The sequence below is a fragment of the Saimiri boliviensis genome, chromosome 3 (assembly GCF_048565385.1).
Source record: "Saimiri boliviensis isolate mSaiBol1 chromosome 3, mSaiBol1.pri, whole genome shotgun sequence".
Lineage (NCBI taxonomy): Eukaryota > Metazoa > Chordata > Mammalia > Primates > Cebidae > Saimiri > Saimiri boliviensis.
Genome location: NC_133451.1, coordinates 70,074,847 through 70,091,560, shown reverse-complemented (window position 1 = coordinate 70,091,560; position 16,714 = coordinate 70,074,847). Strand labels below are relative to the sequence as shown.

General features: G+C 43.9%; 1 protein-coding gene and 1 long non-coding RNA gene across 13 annotated transcripts in view; one reads left to right on the top strand and one right to left on the bottom strand.

Moving 5' to 3' along the window:
• Nucleotides 1–16,714, top strand: part of LOC120363648 (uncharacterized) — a 56,502-nt gene that overhangs the window by 27,292 nt on the left and 12,496 nt on the right. The window lies entirely within an intron of this gene.
• SHROOM3 (shroom family member 3) overlaps nt 9,769–16,714 on the bottom strand; it is a 379,671-nt gene continuing 372,725 nt past the window's right edge. For all 7 annotated transcript variants that reach the window (XM_074396298.1, XM_074396300.1, XM_074396299.1 and 4 more), the window contains 2 exons: nt 15,551–15,823; nt 9,769–10,753 (listed from right to left, as the gene is read on the bottom strand). In XM_074396298.1, the coding sequence (XP_074252399.1) occupies nt 10,385–10,753; nt 15,551–15,823 (642 nt within the window). In that variant the 3' untranslated portion in view covers nt 9,769–10,384. The remainder of the gene's footprint in view (nt 10,754–15,550; nt 15,824–16,714) is intronic.

Below are 16,714 nucleotides of genomic sequence, written 5' to 3'. Positions count from 1 at the left end.
CTTTGTATTTCTGTGATGTGAGTTGTAATGTCTCCTTTTTTGTTTCTGGTTTTTGTGGGGGTTCCTCTTTTTGGTTAGTCTAGCTAGCGGTTTGTCAATTTTTTATCTTTTCAAAAAACCAACTTTTTATTTCATTTTGAAAATTGTATTTGCTTTTAGTCCCAATTTTATTTCTTTCTGCTCTGATCTTTAGTGTTTCTTTCCTTCTGATTTTGGGTTTGGTTTGTTCTTGCTTTTCTAGTTCCTTGAGATACATTGTTACATTGTTTATTTGAAACATTTAAACTTTTTTGATGTATGTGTTTATTGCCATAAATATTCTTCTTACACTGCTTTTGTTGTATTCCATAGGTTTTAGTATGATGTTTCTATTTTCATTTGTTTCAAAAACATTTTAAATTGTTTCCTTTTTTCCTTTATTTTTTTTAGAGACAGGATCTTGCAGCTGTTCCTCAGGCTGGAATGCAGTGATGCAGTCATAGCTCATTGCAGCCTTGAACGCCTCAGCTCAAGGAATCCTCATGTCTTAGCCTCCTGAGTAGCAAGGACTATAGGAGACTGCCACTATGCCTAGCTAATTTTTAAAAAATATTTTGTAGATAGGAAGTCTTGTTATGTTGCTCAGGCTTGCCTTGAACTCCTGGGCTCAAGCAATCATCCTGCCTCAGCCTTCCAAACGGATGGGATTATAAACATGAGCCACCATGCCTAGCTAATTTCCTTCTTAACTTCTTCATTGACCCATTGGTCATTCAGGAACATGTTGTTTAATTTCCATGTTTGTAAAATTCATCTTATTGATTTCTATTTGTATTCCATTGTGATCAGAAAAGATGGTTGACATAATTTTAATTATTTTAAAATTTTAAAGGCTTGTTTTGTGGCTTGACATGGGATTTATCCTGGAGAGTATCCCATGTGCTGATAAAAAGAATATCTATTGTGTAGCTGTTGGATGAAATGTTCTCTAAATGTCTGTCGGATTCATTTGGTCTAAAGGGCAGTTTAAATCCAATGTTTCTTTGTTAATTTTCTGTCTGGATAATTTGTCCAGTGCTGACAGTGGGGTGTTGAAGTCTCCTTCAATTATTGTATGCAGGTCGATGGGGAGACTTAGTTAAAGAGATTCCTCTTGGTGTCAGGTGTGACATGGTCTCCAAGCAGCTACATCAGCACTGGGTTTGAGGTGCAGGTGCTCAGAGTCTCATAAACCCATTGTGACACTTCGGTCTTGGGGTATAGATTTGCTCTCTGTGGCAGGGTTGGATGTAGGTTGCCCACACAGCCAGAATCTGTAACTCTGAGGCACTCCCTTGTAGCTCAGGCAGGGTTGTGGTGGATTCTTCCACAGCGTGCAGGGCACGGCACTGACCCAACTCAGGAAGAACAAGGGTGCTCTGGAGATTTGGGCCTGGGGAGGAGGAGATGCCTGCAATTTGGGAACTTGAGCCAGTAGGGCTCAGTGGCAACTCGGTACCATAAAGTGACCATGTAGTAGTGACTCTACACTAAGCTTGTCCAACCTATGGTGTGTGGGCCACATGTGTCCAGATGACTTTGAATGTGGCCCAACACAAATTCGTAAACTTTCTTAAAACATTTAGTTTAGGTTTTTTTTTTGTTAAGCTTATCAGCTATTGTAATCTATCATTAGTGTTAGTGTATTTTATGTGTGGCCCAAGATAATCCTTCTTCCACTGTGGCCCAGGGAAGCCAAAGATTGGACACCCCTTCTCTAGACCTTGGCAGTGGGACCCAGCAGTCTCCCAGAGTGAGAGGCCAGGGGTGGTGGCAGCAAGTATCCCAGAATGGTGGAGCACATCTGTCATTTGGGCCCTGGGAGAGCAGGGAACAACAAGTGATAGCTTCACTTCCCAGGAAGGGGGTATCTCAGCAGTTCGGACTTGAGGGAGCTATTCCAGCCCCAAGGAAGCGCAGGGTACTGGAGTTGTTTGGCCTGTAGGGCGGGGTGTCTCAGCTCAACCACTGCTCTATTTCCCTGGGAAGTGGGGAACGACATCAGCTCAGCCCTGGGATCGCAGCTGCTCAGCTTGGCCAAGGCACCAATTCCCCAGGGCCTGTGCTGCTTCAGGACTGGGGAGGCATGACTGTTCTGGGTGGCCCAGGGACCATTTCCCTCAGCTGCAGGGCACTGCGTCAGCGTTAAGTCCTGGGGTACGTGGCCACTCTGAGTGGCAGCTAAGGTGTCATTTCTTGGGATTCAGGGTGCTGCTTCAACTTAGGCATAGGGGAAGAGTGACTGCTCTGAATGGCTTAGGTACTGTTGCCAGGAGGCAGGATGCTACTTCAGCGCCGGCCTGAGAGGGCAGGTGGAGTGACTCCACCCATGCTTCACCCCATGGTAAAGCTGTAACAGCTATTTGCAGCTCAGCTTGGGGAGGTCAGACCACTGGGATGGGGTGGTTTAGTGGCAGCTTAGTCTCAGGGATGAAAGGGAGTCATGGCTATGCACCCCTGGAGCAAGACACACTCCAGCTGTAGTTTCAGTTCCGAGATGGTATAGCACAGTAGCCACGTGGGCCGTGGGCACAGCATGGTGTTGGCTCCTTCTCTGGGGAAGCACAGCTATGTGGACTCCAGGAAGCTCTCCCAGCTGGGCTGAGTGCCTGTGGGGACTGCAGGGGACCCCAGTGATGTTTGTAGGTATCCAAGGTGCTGATGGGGATTTCTGGAATCTTCTTACCTCTTCACCAGAGGGAGAAGTTCTTCCTGGTTCCCAGCTAATCTTAGTTGGGGGACAGGGCAGTAGAGGTCCAGGATTTCCTTCCATTCTCTATTTGGCCATCCTGAGTTTTTCTGCTCACTGGGATTTCTGTTACTTGATGCACCGTGGCACTCCCCTCACTTATTTTTATTAAACTGTAGTTGTTTACTCATTGGTCTGGTTGTCATTGTGAGTGGGAGGAGCACCAGGGGCTTCCAGATGGCCATCTTGCTGAATGCCATAAATCTCCTATAGATAGAAGTCTTTATTTGGTACTTTCTTTTTTTTTTTTGGAGACGGAGTTTCGCTCTTGTTACCCAGGCTGGAGTGCAATGGCGCGATCTCAGCTCACCGCAACCTCCGCCTCCTGGGTTCAATGGGTTCAAGCAATTCTCCTGCCTCAGCCTCCTGAGTACCTGGGATTACAGGCACACACCACCATGCCCAGCTAATTTTTTGTATTTTTAGTAGAGACGGGGTTTCACCTTGTTGACCAGGATGGTCTCGATCTCTCGACCTTGTGATCCACTCGCCTTGGCCTCCCAAAGTGCTGGGATTACAGGCTTGAGCCACCGCGCCCGGCTATTTGGTACTTTCTACCGATTTCTGATGAATTTGATCTGAGGAGCTGTGGTTTTACTTTTGTTAGCAGACATATCATGTATCTTCTCAATTAGCTATGTGAACGCACATATTTAATCATCCAGAGTAATGAATGAACACGCAGATTCCCTGCCCTTCCTCCCTCCCTACACATGTGGCTCTCTGAACTACCTGTAGAGGCACATTACTTAACCACACCGTAAACTGATTTTCTTCGTTTCTTCTTCCTAAGCGCATTAAGTACATTACTCCTTAGTTAGCTTTTAACTGACATTTGCAAGAAGGACTTACAATTTGTTTTTCTCTTTTGAGACAGAGTCTCACTCTGTCACCCAGGCTGGAGTGTAGTGGCACATCTCATCTCACGGCAACCTCCGCCTGCTGGGTTCAAGTAATTCTCCTGCCTCAGCCTCTGGAGTAGCTGGGACCACAGGCGTGCACCACCACACCTGGCTAATTTTTGTATTTTTTTTAGTAGAGATGGGGTTTCACCGTGCTGCCAGGCTGGTCTCGATCTCCTGACCTCAAATAATCCACCTGCCTCAGCCTCCCAAAGGGCTGGGATTACAGGCTCAGTCTGTTTCAAAACAAACATTCAGCGATACGTTATCAAACTGAGGTTGACCTTCTGAGTCAACTTGGAAGATGTTGTTTGTTTTTCATGTCCTAAGCCTAAGTTCCTTCTCTGCCTATCTACTTTCACTGGAAGGGACATCAGACTACCTTCCTGCCTTTTAATAAATCTGCTCTAAACCACTGCATACAAGATTAGGTATTCTATTTCTTTTTTTTTTTTTTTCTTTTAATCTTTGAGGGAAGATGGCCTTTTAAAATTCTCATTCCAGTGCCCAGGAGCTGTCTTTTGGTGGTTTCTTTTTATAAAGTCAATGATCATTACTACAAAATAAAGCCATTTTCTATATTCTGTTCTATTAGAGATGAGGACTAGCTCTCATTCACTGTTAAACATATTTAAACAACATTGCACCATCTTCTTTAGATTTTTTTTTTTTAGCTTAAAATGAGGTGAGATTCTTAATTTTTTTTTCAAATGAAAAAAAAAAAAAATACCTGGGCATGGTGGCTCACACCTGTAATCCCAGCACTTTGGGAGGCTGAGGCAGGAGGATCGCTTCATTCCAGCAGTTTGAGACCAGCCTGGGCAACACAGGGAGACCCCCATCTTTACAAAACAAAAAATAAAAATAAATGAGCCAGGTGTGGTGGCTCATGTCTGTGGTCCCATCTACTTGGGAGGCTGAAGCAGGAGGATCGCCTGAGCCTGGGAATTCAAGGCTATGGCAGCTATGATTGTGCCACTGCACTTCATGTATAAATATGAATTATTTTAGGAATAAGAGAACAGGAAGGTATGACAGTTGCAGATGTTGAGACAGAGAAAAACATATTTGGAGACACACCAAGATAGCCATAGACATATACAGAGGTATACAGAGAGAGACCTTAACAGAAACAAACCTTACCCATGCTCTTAAATCAGCCTTAATCCAAATCCGTTGATGTGGATACTTTGAGTAATATAGGTGCATGGAGCACATTTGAGGAAAACATAAATGAGAAACTGCTTTCCTTGTGACACCTTCTCCTTCAGGAGATACGCTGTTCATTTTATAGGCACTATTTTTTTTTTTTTTTTTTTTTATCTGAGAAATGGTTCTTACAGAATCAGCAACTATAAAATTATATATGATATCCGAAGATAATGCCAGGGTATATATGTAGAACAATGTATCTGTGACAGCTATCAACTCATTGCCTCTCAGCTCCAGATTAACCCCTCAATCAAGTGTCTGTGGTCATGGGCAGGGTCCCTTTAAGCATCTCTCCTTTGCAGTCAGCACGATGTTAAGCTGTCTCCATAGGGGGCGCTGTTGGGGCCATTTGTGGCTGCTGCCTCGTGGGTCAGTGGTATGGGTGTCAGGACATCTGATGAGAGTTCTGCTCTAACCACTGCCTACAAGGTGGTGCCTTGGGACCCTGCAGCCTTATTCTGGCCATAACCACCTTCTGGGCCTGTGGATGACAAACTTGAGCCCTGAAAGATTCTTGCTGTATCAGTGCCGGGAAGGCCTACGGCCAACACCGGCGCCTCACTCTCCACAGATCCTGTGTGGATGACCTGCGACCTGGAGGGTTCCCACTGAGCAGCCATGCCTGCTGCAGGCCCCCACGCTCTACACAGCCAGGCCGTTGGTTGCTGGTGGACTGCCCCTGCCTGCATTCCAGAGGTTTGCTTGCTATGTGCTCAGGGACTGCAGACCAGTTCCAGCCTGGGCAAACCAGCTAAGTTCCCTGCTATGTGGATCGAGTTCAGTTCTCCAAGGAGGTCTGAACCTCAGGCTTGGGACTCTTTCCCAGTTTGTCTTTCCTTGAGTACTCTTCCTTAGCTCTAGGGTACCATAGAGAATTTCCTCATGTCCTACAGTCACTCATTAATTAGAATTTAATAACTTTATATCTATTAAATTTCCCCTGTTCAACCCACTGTAGAGCAATAGCAATACTGATGTTTTAGCAAGAAATACAGCTGCCTTTCCACTTAGAGAAGAATTTATAGAATGAAGGAGGAATAAATGAGCCAGCCTAATTTTGATTTTAGAGTTTTGAAATTGGGTGACAGCTGCTTTCATTTCTCAAAGGAAATGAATACAGTCTTGTTTCATTAGCTAGATTGTCAAATCCATGCCACGCTAGGAGAGGTTTTAATTCATGTAGCATAACATTTGTGTTGAAGCAACAAGAATCTGATTCCCACTGAATCAGTAAAGTTCCCACTGAAAAGGCCAGTTGATTAATTTCAGTCAGGGCAGAACTTTAAATTGCTGGCAATGTGTGATGAAACTGATTCCTTTTGAGGAAAAGTAATTAGTGCAATTAAATTAGAATAAGTGCATAATTTGTTTAAAACTGATCTAAGGAAGAATGAACAGGGGAAAAAAACATCTGTATCACAACCTTGGGGATTATATGAAAGTAGACAGTATAAACATAATATTATAGCTAATAGAATAAATATGACAGGACTTTCAACTTGAGGTTATTTTTATTTTTAAATTTAACTTCAATTTCTTTTTTAAATTTTAAAAATTATTCAATTATTAAATTCATGCTAGTCTTATTGTGATCATAAGAGTAGGAACTATACAGATGATTGGCAGTGGCTCTCAAATGTTTAAATACATCAGAATAACACAGGAAACTTGCTGAAATGCAGATTCCGGCAGACTTGGTTCTCTCATAGCAAGTAGTATTTTTAACAAGCATTCCAAGGATTCTGATGCAGATTGTTATCATGACCACACTTTGAGAAATCATGATTTAGTTTCCGAGTGAGCTCCCATTAAGAAATGTGAAATTTTATTTAGAAATAAGACAACTGTTTATATGTCCGTTTCTGATATTAAAATGGTCTTTATCATTTTATCCTATGCATCCCAAAGAGTTAGGGAGCAAGAAATAGCTTGTCCCCAGTAATCTATTCCTGTGTAGAAGAGCCCCTTCACATTCACCTGACTACTTGACACCACGTAGGAAATGCAGTTATTTTTGGCTATAGTTCTTCCTTTTTCTAATAGTAAGGTGAATAAAACTCATGTTGTTCTAAAAGGAAAATAACCATCGTTAACAATGAAGCCAGCACTATCATGGACAATTAAACTGAAGAGAAGTAAATTTGGAACCATATATAAATAAAGAGTCAACATTTCCCTAGGTATCCAGAGACCCAGTATCTTAGTAAGAGATGCCTGAGTAACATACAAGTTTAAAGGCAGAGGCTAAAGCATATATTTGCCATTTAAAGTCATGATTTTAGATGAGATATCAACAGAGGAATTGGAAAACTGGGTTGTCCCAGGCTGTTTCTCCTTATAAAAGCTCCCTCAAAGGACCTCAGTTAAGCCCACACTCCTCACCTCAAAAGACAACCACTGATTCTTAGGCGTGGACCAAAACTTGCTAATCGTCTAGTCTGGAAACCAGCTGTGCAAAACAAACTTAAAATGTTCCCCTAGAGCAAAGGAAAATAGGTTTGGTTTCGACTGTGGATCCTCCCTTCATTGTTTGGGGTTAAGTGGCCACCACAAGAAACAAAACTGCATGAGAAATGGCTGAGTCAACCAACACTTAGTGACATGCCCAGGAACTTCTCAAAGGGCCCAGGAAGTGGAGGCCTCCAGATTTTTTTGCAGGATGTTGTCCTTTCCTGGAATTTTGCAGGTGGCTGGCATATCTGCATTTGGAGTATTGCAAGATTATCTCACCTGACTTCTGACTGGAAGTTTATCTCCAAAATGATCATATCCACAGAGACAATTATTAACTGTGAGCAAACATTCTCAGCGACCTCACATGTATCCCCAAATCCTGACCAACAACATGCTCCTGACTGTATTCGTGGTCTTGACAGAAGATATTGTTGGGAGAAAGGGTGGTTTCTACTGTAAATGAGTTTTTTTAAATAGAGAAGAATACAAAATGGGAAAGGGATAAATACATAGATTTCTAGCTAAAAGCATTTAAAAGGAAACTTTGCAAATTTGGTTAGTGATTTCTTTAAAACACAGAGGTCAAGTCCTATTACAATAAATATCACATCCACCTAAAAATCAGGTTTCAGAGTCTCACTTGGCACCTTAATTCATTTCACATTAACAGAACGATGTTTCCATGTAGTGAAAGAATGGATATAATCCTAGGAGTGTCTCAAGCTTTCAGATGTTTGTGGCATGCCAAGCAGCATCGCTCGTTTCTCTGCTGTGGTAGTCGCTTACTTTTACATCTTTAACTTAGAAAAGTGGCTGAGTGCAGTGGCTTATGCCTGTAATCCCAGCACTTTTGGGGCTGAAGTGGGAGGATCTCTTGAGCCCAGGAGTTTGAAAACAGCCTGGGCAATGTAGCAAGACCCCTATCTCTATAAAAAAATCAAAAAATTAGCCAGGCAGAGTGCTGCACACCTGTGGTCCCAGCCACTCAGGAGGCTGAGATGGGAGGATGGCTTGAGCCTCAGAGGTTGAGACCGCAATGAGCTGTGATCGCACCACAGCGCTCCAGCCTGGGCAACACAGTAAGACCCTTTCTTCGGAAAATAAATAAAAGTTATTGAGAAAGACTGAATATATAAAATGTTCCCAGTCAAATCCTGGAAAATGGTCACCTTAAAGTGTGTTGGGAACTGGGAGCCCCCTGGATTCCTCTGAGGTATTCCATTAAGAGCTGTAGACGTTTGCTGGCTAGCTTCCACCAGGCCTGGTTTGTGAGGGCTCATTCAGTATCAGAGAGACACACAGGTAGTTACTGACGGAGTTAATTTTGGGCTCCCATGTTGGCCTAAGTCTGATGATCATGCAGTGTGGCTAATGAATGCTGTCATCCCTGGGAGATGCGACTTCTGAATGAAAATATGGGACCCTGGAAACCAAGGTCCTGTCTTATTTGTATCAGTGGAGTCATGTAGTATATAAACTCCAAACAATAAAGCAGTAGCTTTGGTTGACTGTGTACAGGAAATTTCTGGATGGCCATTTGGCTCTAAGTTAATCAAAAGACATCTCTATTAGCAACCCAAACTACAATTTTGATATTCTTACCTAGGAGATAAAACTTCATTAAGTAATTAACATGTACTAAGGGGGAGAAGGGATATTTGGTTCTCTTTTTTTTAACTTCAAAATTTTATTCCCCCAGTATTCTATGACCGGCTGCTATGAAACTCATCAGCCAAAATCAACAAAGGCGGCCACCAGCCACAGATCAAACATGTGAAATAACAAACCTACCTGAAGCACAGCCTGGGACGTACCACTTGCTTCAAGTATTAGGCTACTGCCATCTCCAGCAGCTGTAAACGTAGCCTGGCTGCCAGCCCATAACCTCCTTCCTCATCCTTCCAGTTTGTTTTTATAGGCTTACAACTGGGATTACAAAGTAACTTCTGAGATGTTATTACTGAAACACGATAAAGCAAAATCAGTCTTCAGAGGTTAAGGAGGGAGTTTTTAATCAAAGTGTGGTCGACAGGCTTGATATTTTAGGAAGACATTTTTTTTTTAAAAAAGCATCATGAAAAAGCCTCAATAAACAGGCCGTATTTAGTCCAAATTGTGTTCAGAACAGCATGGGTTCCGTTTTGAATTGGCTTGGATTCTGGACTTCCTCTTCCTATTACATAGGTCTGAGAGTTGTTGTCTTTGCTAGTAAAATTTAGCTTTGTTTCCCCACCAGTGATAATGACATGAAGCACTAGGAAACGATGCAGTAACCGCAGTGCACCAGGCCTTCCTCTGGGGAAGGTGTGACATAGGAGAAGAGCCCGGGAGGACTCCCCCATACTAAGTCCAGTGAAGTGCAGAATGCCTGCTCATGTTTGGAAAAATAAGACAAGTCAGGAATGCAAGAAAAAAAAAAGTCTTCACGCTCAATGTGACTGTCTTTGGAATTCATTTCATTAAGGTTTTCACAAAATACAAAGCTCAAACGTAATTATCTATGTCCACCACAAAACAGAATCAAATAAGTGGTTAGCACAACAATGATCGTTTCCATTTTAAAAAATATAAATAACAATGTTCAAGGTTTTACAATTTCTTCTTAGTGTGTGTCTTTTTAAGGCTTTATGTTGCAGACCCTTCATTAATGGTACTTGTACCCTGCCATCAGGATACACTGCCCACCAGCAAGGAAGGCCACTGTGGATACATTCCTGAGGGGGACACACACGGATCCATGTTGCCTCAGCCTGTTAAAAACTAAACAATCAAACACCCTCCAGTCGGTTCTGTTTCATTAACTTACTTTCTACTACAAAGTAATAATAGAAAGGGGGATGTGTCCAGCAGCTTTCGAGCTCTGAGAAGATCAATCAGGAAGGGCAAGAAGGAAAAAACAGGCTTCCTCTTGGAGAGAATTTTTTTCCTTTCGTCCAGAACAAACACCAATAACCCAGATAGTTCAAACAGTGGTTTGTACTGAAACATTTTTCAGATTAAATAGTGTTGATAGAAACAGTCATCTTTTGGTTGGGTATTTTAGAAGAGGTTAAAGTGGAGAGGTTAATGTTGGGAAAATACCACCGAAAGTACAGCCCCCGGTAGGAGTGGGCTCACTCGTGAGGTCTGGGGGCAGAGCCAGGCCCCCGGCCTTGGGAATGAAATCCGAGGGCAGGCTCTCCAGCAGACACTTGACCTGCTCCTGGCCCAGCTTGATCTTGTCGTCCAGCTTCCGCTGCTCGATAAGGAGTGTGGACTTCATTTTCACGAAGTGCTGGTAGTCCTGGAGCTGCTCCTCAGAAAGGTAACTGGCCAGGATGCCCAGCACCACCCGCTCCCTGCGATCCAGGTTCTCCTTCAGCTCCCGGGCGTCCTCGTGCTGCCCAGCCAGGATCTTCCTTTTCTCGTAGAGAGAGCTCTGCCAGGGCAAATTGGACAGGTCAGCAAAGGCCAGGGGAAAGGAGAAAAGAGCCAGACTCGCTGCAAGGATACCTCTGACAGGACTGGGAAGTATCTACGCTCTATTCCTATTGTCACTCTAAGGAGACTTTTTGAAAATCAGCTTATTATCTTTATACTGCATATTACAGCATTCTCGAATTTGTAATGTCATAGGGTAGCTGCGATTTGAGAGGTGTCACTTTAAATTGGCTAGGAATAAAATTGCTTTTGGATTCTAGACTTAAAAAACCAATCATCAGCTGAGCATGGTGACTTTGGGAGGCTAAGACGGGTGGATCACTTGAGGCCAGGAGTTCAAAGTCATCCTGACCAACATGAGGAAACCCCATCTCTACTAACAATACAAAAATTAGCTGAGTGTGGTCATGCATGCCTGTAATACCAGCTCCTCAAGAGACTGAGGCATGAAAATCACTTGAACCCGGGAGGCGGAGGTTGCAGTGAGTGGAGATTGTGCCACTGCACTCCAGCCTGGGTGACAGAGTGAGACTCTGTCTCAAAAATAATCATCAAGGTACCTTGAGTACTACACTAATACAGTGGTTCTCAAGGTGTGGTTGCTGGACCAGCAGCAGTGGCATCACCCAAAATCCAAGGGTTCGGGTCCTCTTCCACCTCCTGAATCAAAAACTCTGGAGCTGAGGCCCAGAAAGCTGTTTTAACAAGCCTTCCAGATGATTCTTTTGTGGCTAAAGTTTGAGAACGTCTCCCTAATCCATAATAACAAGGGGATCATCATATTTCCCATCTCCAGAGAAGTTAGTTTCCATTTTTTCCAGTTACCTTTTGCAAGCCTCTGAATCTAAAATGAAAGAAATTCTGTTCAACAATGATGGCAATGTTATGTTCTAAGAGTTTCTTACACTTTTCTATGATATTGTAGCATATATTTTCTTTAATGTGGTTTTCTATCCAACCTGGTAACACATATCATTTTTACATTAAAAAAAAAGTTTATACTTAACCATTCACACTTTTTAGGCAAAGTAAATTCCCCTAAACTAGCCTGTCACATCTTAGAGAATAATGCCTAGGGGGAAAGTGAAGAGTTACAGGCTTATTGAACTTAAGTTTCCTTTCCCTATACAGAGAAACAGACCTAAAAACAAACCCCTGAGTGACTGAATTTGAAGATGCCTTTCAAAGTACCATAGAGATATTAATTTAAAAATTGAGAATTTTTTCAGCACCTACCTTAAAAAATATATAAAATATTTCAGACATCAGAAATGTATAGAGAATGCCCATCACTCTGTGTACCTATCATTAATGGTGCCAAATCTTAATATGAACACTTTTTCATATTTGCTTCAGATCAGAAATTTTTTTAGAGATTCAGTTGAAGCCTTATAGACACTCCTCCCCAATCCTGGTCTTCACTACTCCTCACCGGGTAACTATTTTTCTTCCATTTTTCATTTCTACTTACAGTTTGTTTCTTAACGAAGACCAATCAGGGTAAAAATCAATACTGCTATAGTATTTTTCAGGTGAGCAAACTTACTTGTATTTAAGAATGCAGACGTGCATTTAAGTGTGGAATTTAATTCAGTTCTAGAACAATTCATCTTGCCCTAACTAGAAATTGCGTCACTCTTTCTTAGCTATCTAGAGCATTCATCCAGGTGGCCCAACAGGAAACCTGGAATTACTGTCTGCTCTGCTCTTCCCTCATCTAACGTGCTCCTTGCTAATAATCCAAATTCATTCTCTAATTTCTTCCCTCTTCTCTATCCCCCGGACAACTGCCTCCATCAGCAGGGTAAACCCTCCTTGTCTAGAGTATTATAACGAGCCTCCCAACTGTTATTTTAACATCAATCTTGCCCTTCCCCAGGCTGAGTAAGTCATGAAGTTAGTTCATGGCCCTTCTCTACCTACAGACTGAAGTCTAAAGTCTTGAGTATGACTTTGGTAAGGTCTTTGTAATGATTTTCTGTGCTGAATATTGTGTCTGGCTCTCCAGGGCCACTCTCCTCTGCCCTGTGCTGAGCAAAGCTGAACTCTAGGGGTTGCATCCACTGGGCTTCCTTGCCGTCTGTGTTTGACCAAGGGGAGTGATGGGAAAGAGATTGGAGAGTGCGAAAAGCAGCTGTGGCAGGTATCCCTGGCTGCCTCTGTGCCAGGCTTCGGGTTGGTGGCGGCTGCATTCCTTTAACCAGGGTCTCAGTGCTTAGACGGCAGCTATAGCTTTGGTTCTGATAAGGGCTCCAATCGCCTTGGCTACTTCAGGAGGCCCATAATGGCTTTCCTGCTGATGCTAGCTCTGGGTGAGGGGTAAGGGGAGAGTCCTCATTACCCCTTCCTGGTTTCCCATACCTTCCCATACCATCTTTGAACTTACTGTCCGTTTCTTATATTCCTATAGCTATTTTTAAAAACCAACCAAGCAATCAGTGTATGGTCTAGACATACCAAACATGCAAATCGACTCGTAAACATGGCGTCTCTTTCTTGACTTTGTCCATGGTATTTCCTCTAAATGGTGAGGCCCTTCCCCTCTCAGTCCTCTTAGAAATTAAGATGTCCTTCTAAACGTCTTCATGTGCCACTGTGTGAAGTCTTTCCTGCCTTACACTCCCCCACCTGAGAAGTGTTTCATGGCTGAGTTTCTCACTATATGTAGCACCTGCACACCAATGTTCCTGCCTACTGCTTTCCTGGAGGGCGGGGCCTGTGTTTTGGTCAGCATTTTTCCCTAGCACACAGTATTTGACAGGCTACTGTTAGCTGTTTGTCAAGTAGAAGAAAGGAGGAAAGGAAACCCTTCTGAGTTAGGCCGTATTAGGTAATTTCTAGATAAGGAAGCTGGCTCAGTACACAAGGTAGATGCTGAGGGTGGCACTGTCGACTTCCTAAACGCTGAGTGACTTTCCTAAATGTTTAGCATCCAGACTTTTTCTAATCCTTCCAAAACCTATCTGAAAAAGGACATCTTTCCTTTTAATGCAATATATACAGTAGGAGAAATTACTGGAAAGTCCATGAGAGCAATGAGAAAGAAAGATGGTAGGCCGCACGTGGTGACTCATGCTTGTCATCCTAGACACTTTGTGGGGCCGAGGTAGGTGGATCACCTAAGGTCAGGAGTTCGAGACCAGCCTGGTTAACATGGCAAAACCCTGTCTCTACTAAAAATACAAAAATTAGCCGGGCATGGTGGCATGTGCCTGTAATCTCAGCTACTCAGGAGGTTGAGGCAGGAGAATCACATGCACCGTTGCACTCAAGCCTGGGTGACAAAGAGACTCCGTCTCAAAAAAAAAAAAAAGAAAAAGAAAAAGAAGGATGGTAGCATAGACAAGAAAAGGAGCCCCTCTTCACGGCTGGAGTACCTTCCATCTTCTAGCATGTATATATACACAGACTGTGTGCACATACATATAAAATAATTGTGTCTACTGTTTGTTGTTCAGTATCAGAAGGGTAGGATCTGTCTGCTTTGCTCACAAATGTATCCCATGTGCCTACACCACCAAGTGACACATACTAGAACCCCAGTGACTATTTGCTGTACAGATGAGTAGATGAAGGATGCTCTGTAGCTCTGGAATTCTGTTCAATGTAGTGATACAAGTTGGGGTCTGCAGGAGGACTCCTCCTGTCCTAGCCTCCTCACTGGGCTGTTGCGAGGATTCCATGAGACGGCGCGTAAGCTCACAGTACCTGACAGGTGCAAGTTCTTGGTGAATTGTCTCCAGCGGTGTCAGCACTGTTACCTGTCCCCTCCCTTCGAGGAGGGGGTCCATCCTCACTATGTGCCTGTGGCCCCTCACGTGAGATGCCCTAGAGCCTTGAGCCTGTGCCCCTGCCCCCTCCCTGTTTTAATGTACTTATCATGCTTTTATCTTTTTGGGAAAGAAAGGAAGGAACACAGCTGGGAGGAAAGAAACTCTGGTGCTTGTGTTTTTTACTTTCCCAAGCATTCCCTGAGCCTTAAGTGTCTAATTACTTTTTTTTTTTTTTTTTTTTTTTTTTTTTTTGGAGATGGAGAGTCACTCTGTCACCCAGGCTGGAATGTAGCAGCACAGTCTCTGCTCACTGCAACCTCCACCTCCCGGGTTCAAGCGATTCTTCTGCTTCAGCCTACCGAGTAGCTGGGACTACAGTCACCTGCCACCACACCTGGCTAATTTTTCTATTTTCAGTAGAGACGGGGTTTCACCATATTGGCCAGGCTGGTCTCAAACTCCTGACCTCGTGATCTGCCCGCCTTGGCCTCCCAAAGTGCTGGGATTATAGGCGTGAGCCACTGTACCTGGCTTTTTTTTTTTTTTTTTTTTTGAGGTGGAGTCTTGCTCTGTCGCCCAGGCTGGACTGCAGTGACACAATCTTGGCTCACTGCAACCTCTTACCTCCTAGGTTCAGGTGATTCTCCTGCCTCAGCCTTCCAAGTACTTGGGATTACAAGCATGCACCATGGTGCCTGGCTAATTTTCTTATTTTTTAGTAGAGATGGGTTTCACCATGTTAGCCAGGCTGGTCTTGAACTCCTGACCTCAGGAGTTCAGGAGGCCTGCCTAAGCCTCCCAAAGTGCTGGAATTACAGGTGTGAGCCACTGCACCCAGCCAGTACTACATCTTGACACAGGAAGTGCCTTCTCTGTTTCTTGGTTATTTATACATGTATTCTCTCCCTGCTCCAAAGAGATTTGCCCCATATATTCCTAGAGAAAGGATGGCATCTAATGGCACCTCTCTGTATGTGGGCTCTAAGGGAGAACTTATTGAACTGTATTGCTAGGCCACCTACCCTTTCTTCATTACTGGCATCTTCACCAAGGCCACTAAGGACGTTCTCAACACGGGCCAGACGCCCCGAGAGGGAGAGTAGCAGGTTGACCACCTTGTCCAAGTCCCCTATGAACATCCTGTACTTGTCAAACTCATTGGGCTTGCAGAGCTCGCTGATCAGAGCCTCCACCTCTTCTCCCAGGGCATTGTTGAGCTTGATGTCCATGAGCAGGCTCCCCTTCGCCTCCTGGAGGGTCTCCAGCTTGTGGGTGAGGCTTCCAATGAGCTCAGCCTGAAATGGCAGATGAGACCGCAAAGATCAGCCAAAAGGAGCTGCCAGTGGAAGCAGGAGTCACTTTCCCCCAGCCACGTTCTGCCATCTTCAAGGCTCAGCTGAATACCCTTCCCCATCTCTAGATGGGACTATCCCTCAACATTATGCCATAATAGACTTCTTTCCCTAAGGGTTTACCATTGCCTTTCTCTGAACCTCACACACCAACACTTGATTACAAGCAGCCTTGTAATGTTTTCCATTGTGTCATGCTGTGTACAGCTTTGCCTTCCAACTGGTTTGTTAACTATTTTTTTTTTTTTTTTGAGACGGAGATTCACTCTTGTCTCCCAGGCTGGAGTGCAATGATGCCATCTTGACTCACTGCAACCTCTGCCTGCTGGGTTGAAGAGATTCTCCTGCCTCAGCCTCCCAAGTAGCTGGGGCTTACAGTCAACTGCCACCACCACACCTGGCTAATTTTATTTATTTATTTATTTTTGAGATGGAGTTTCGCTCTTGTTGTCCAGGCTAGAGTGCAGTGGCACGATCTAGGCTCACTGCAACCTCTGCCTTCTGGTTTCAAGTGCTTCTCCTGCTTTAGCCTCCCGAGTAGCTTACAGGTGCCTGCCACCATGCCTGGCTAATTTTTGTATTTTTAGTAGAGAAGGGGTTTCACCATGTTAGCCAGGCTGGTCTCGAACTCCTGACCTCAAGTGATCCACCTGCCTTGGCTTCTCAAACTGCTGGGATTACAGGCGTGAGCCACTGCGCCGGGCCAACTACTCGTTTTTAAAAGTCCTTTTAAGATATGTTCTCATGACAATACCATGGGTAAGTAGGCAAGTAAACAGTATTCTCATTTTACAGATAGAGAGGCCAAGAGTCAGAGGAATTATTGCTCAGAGC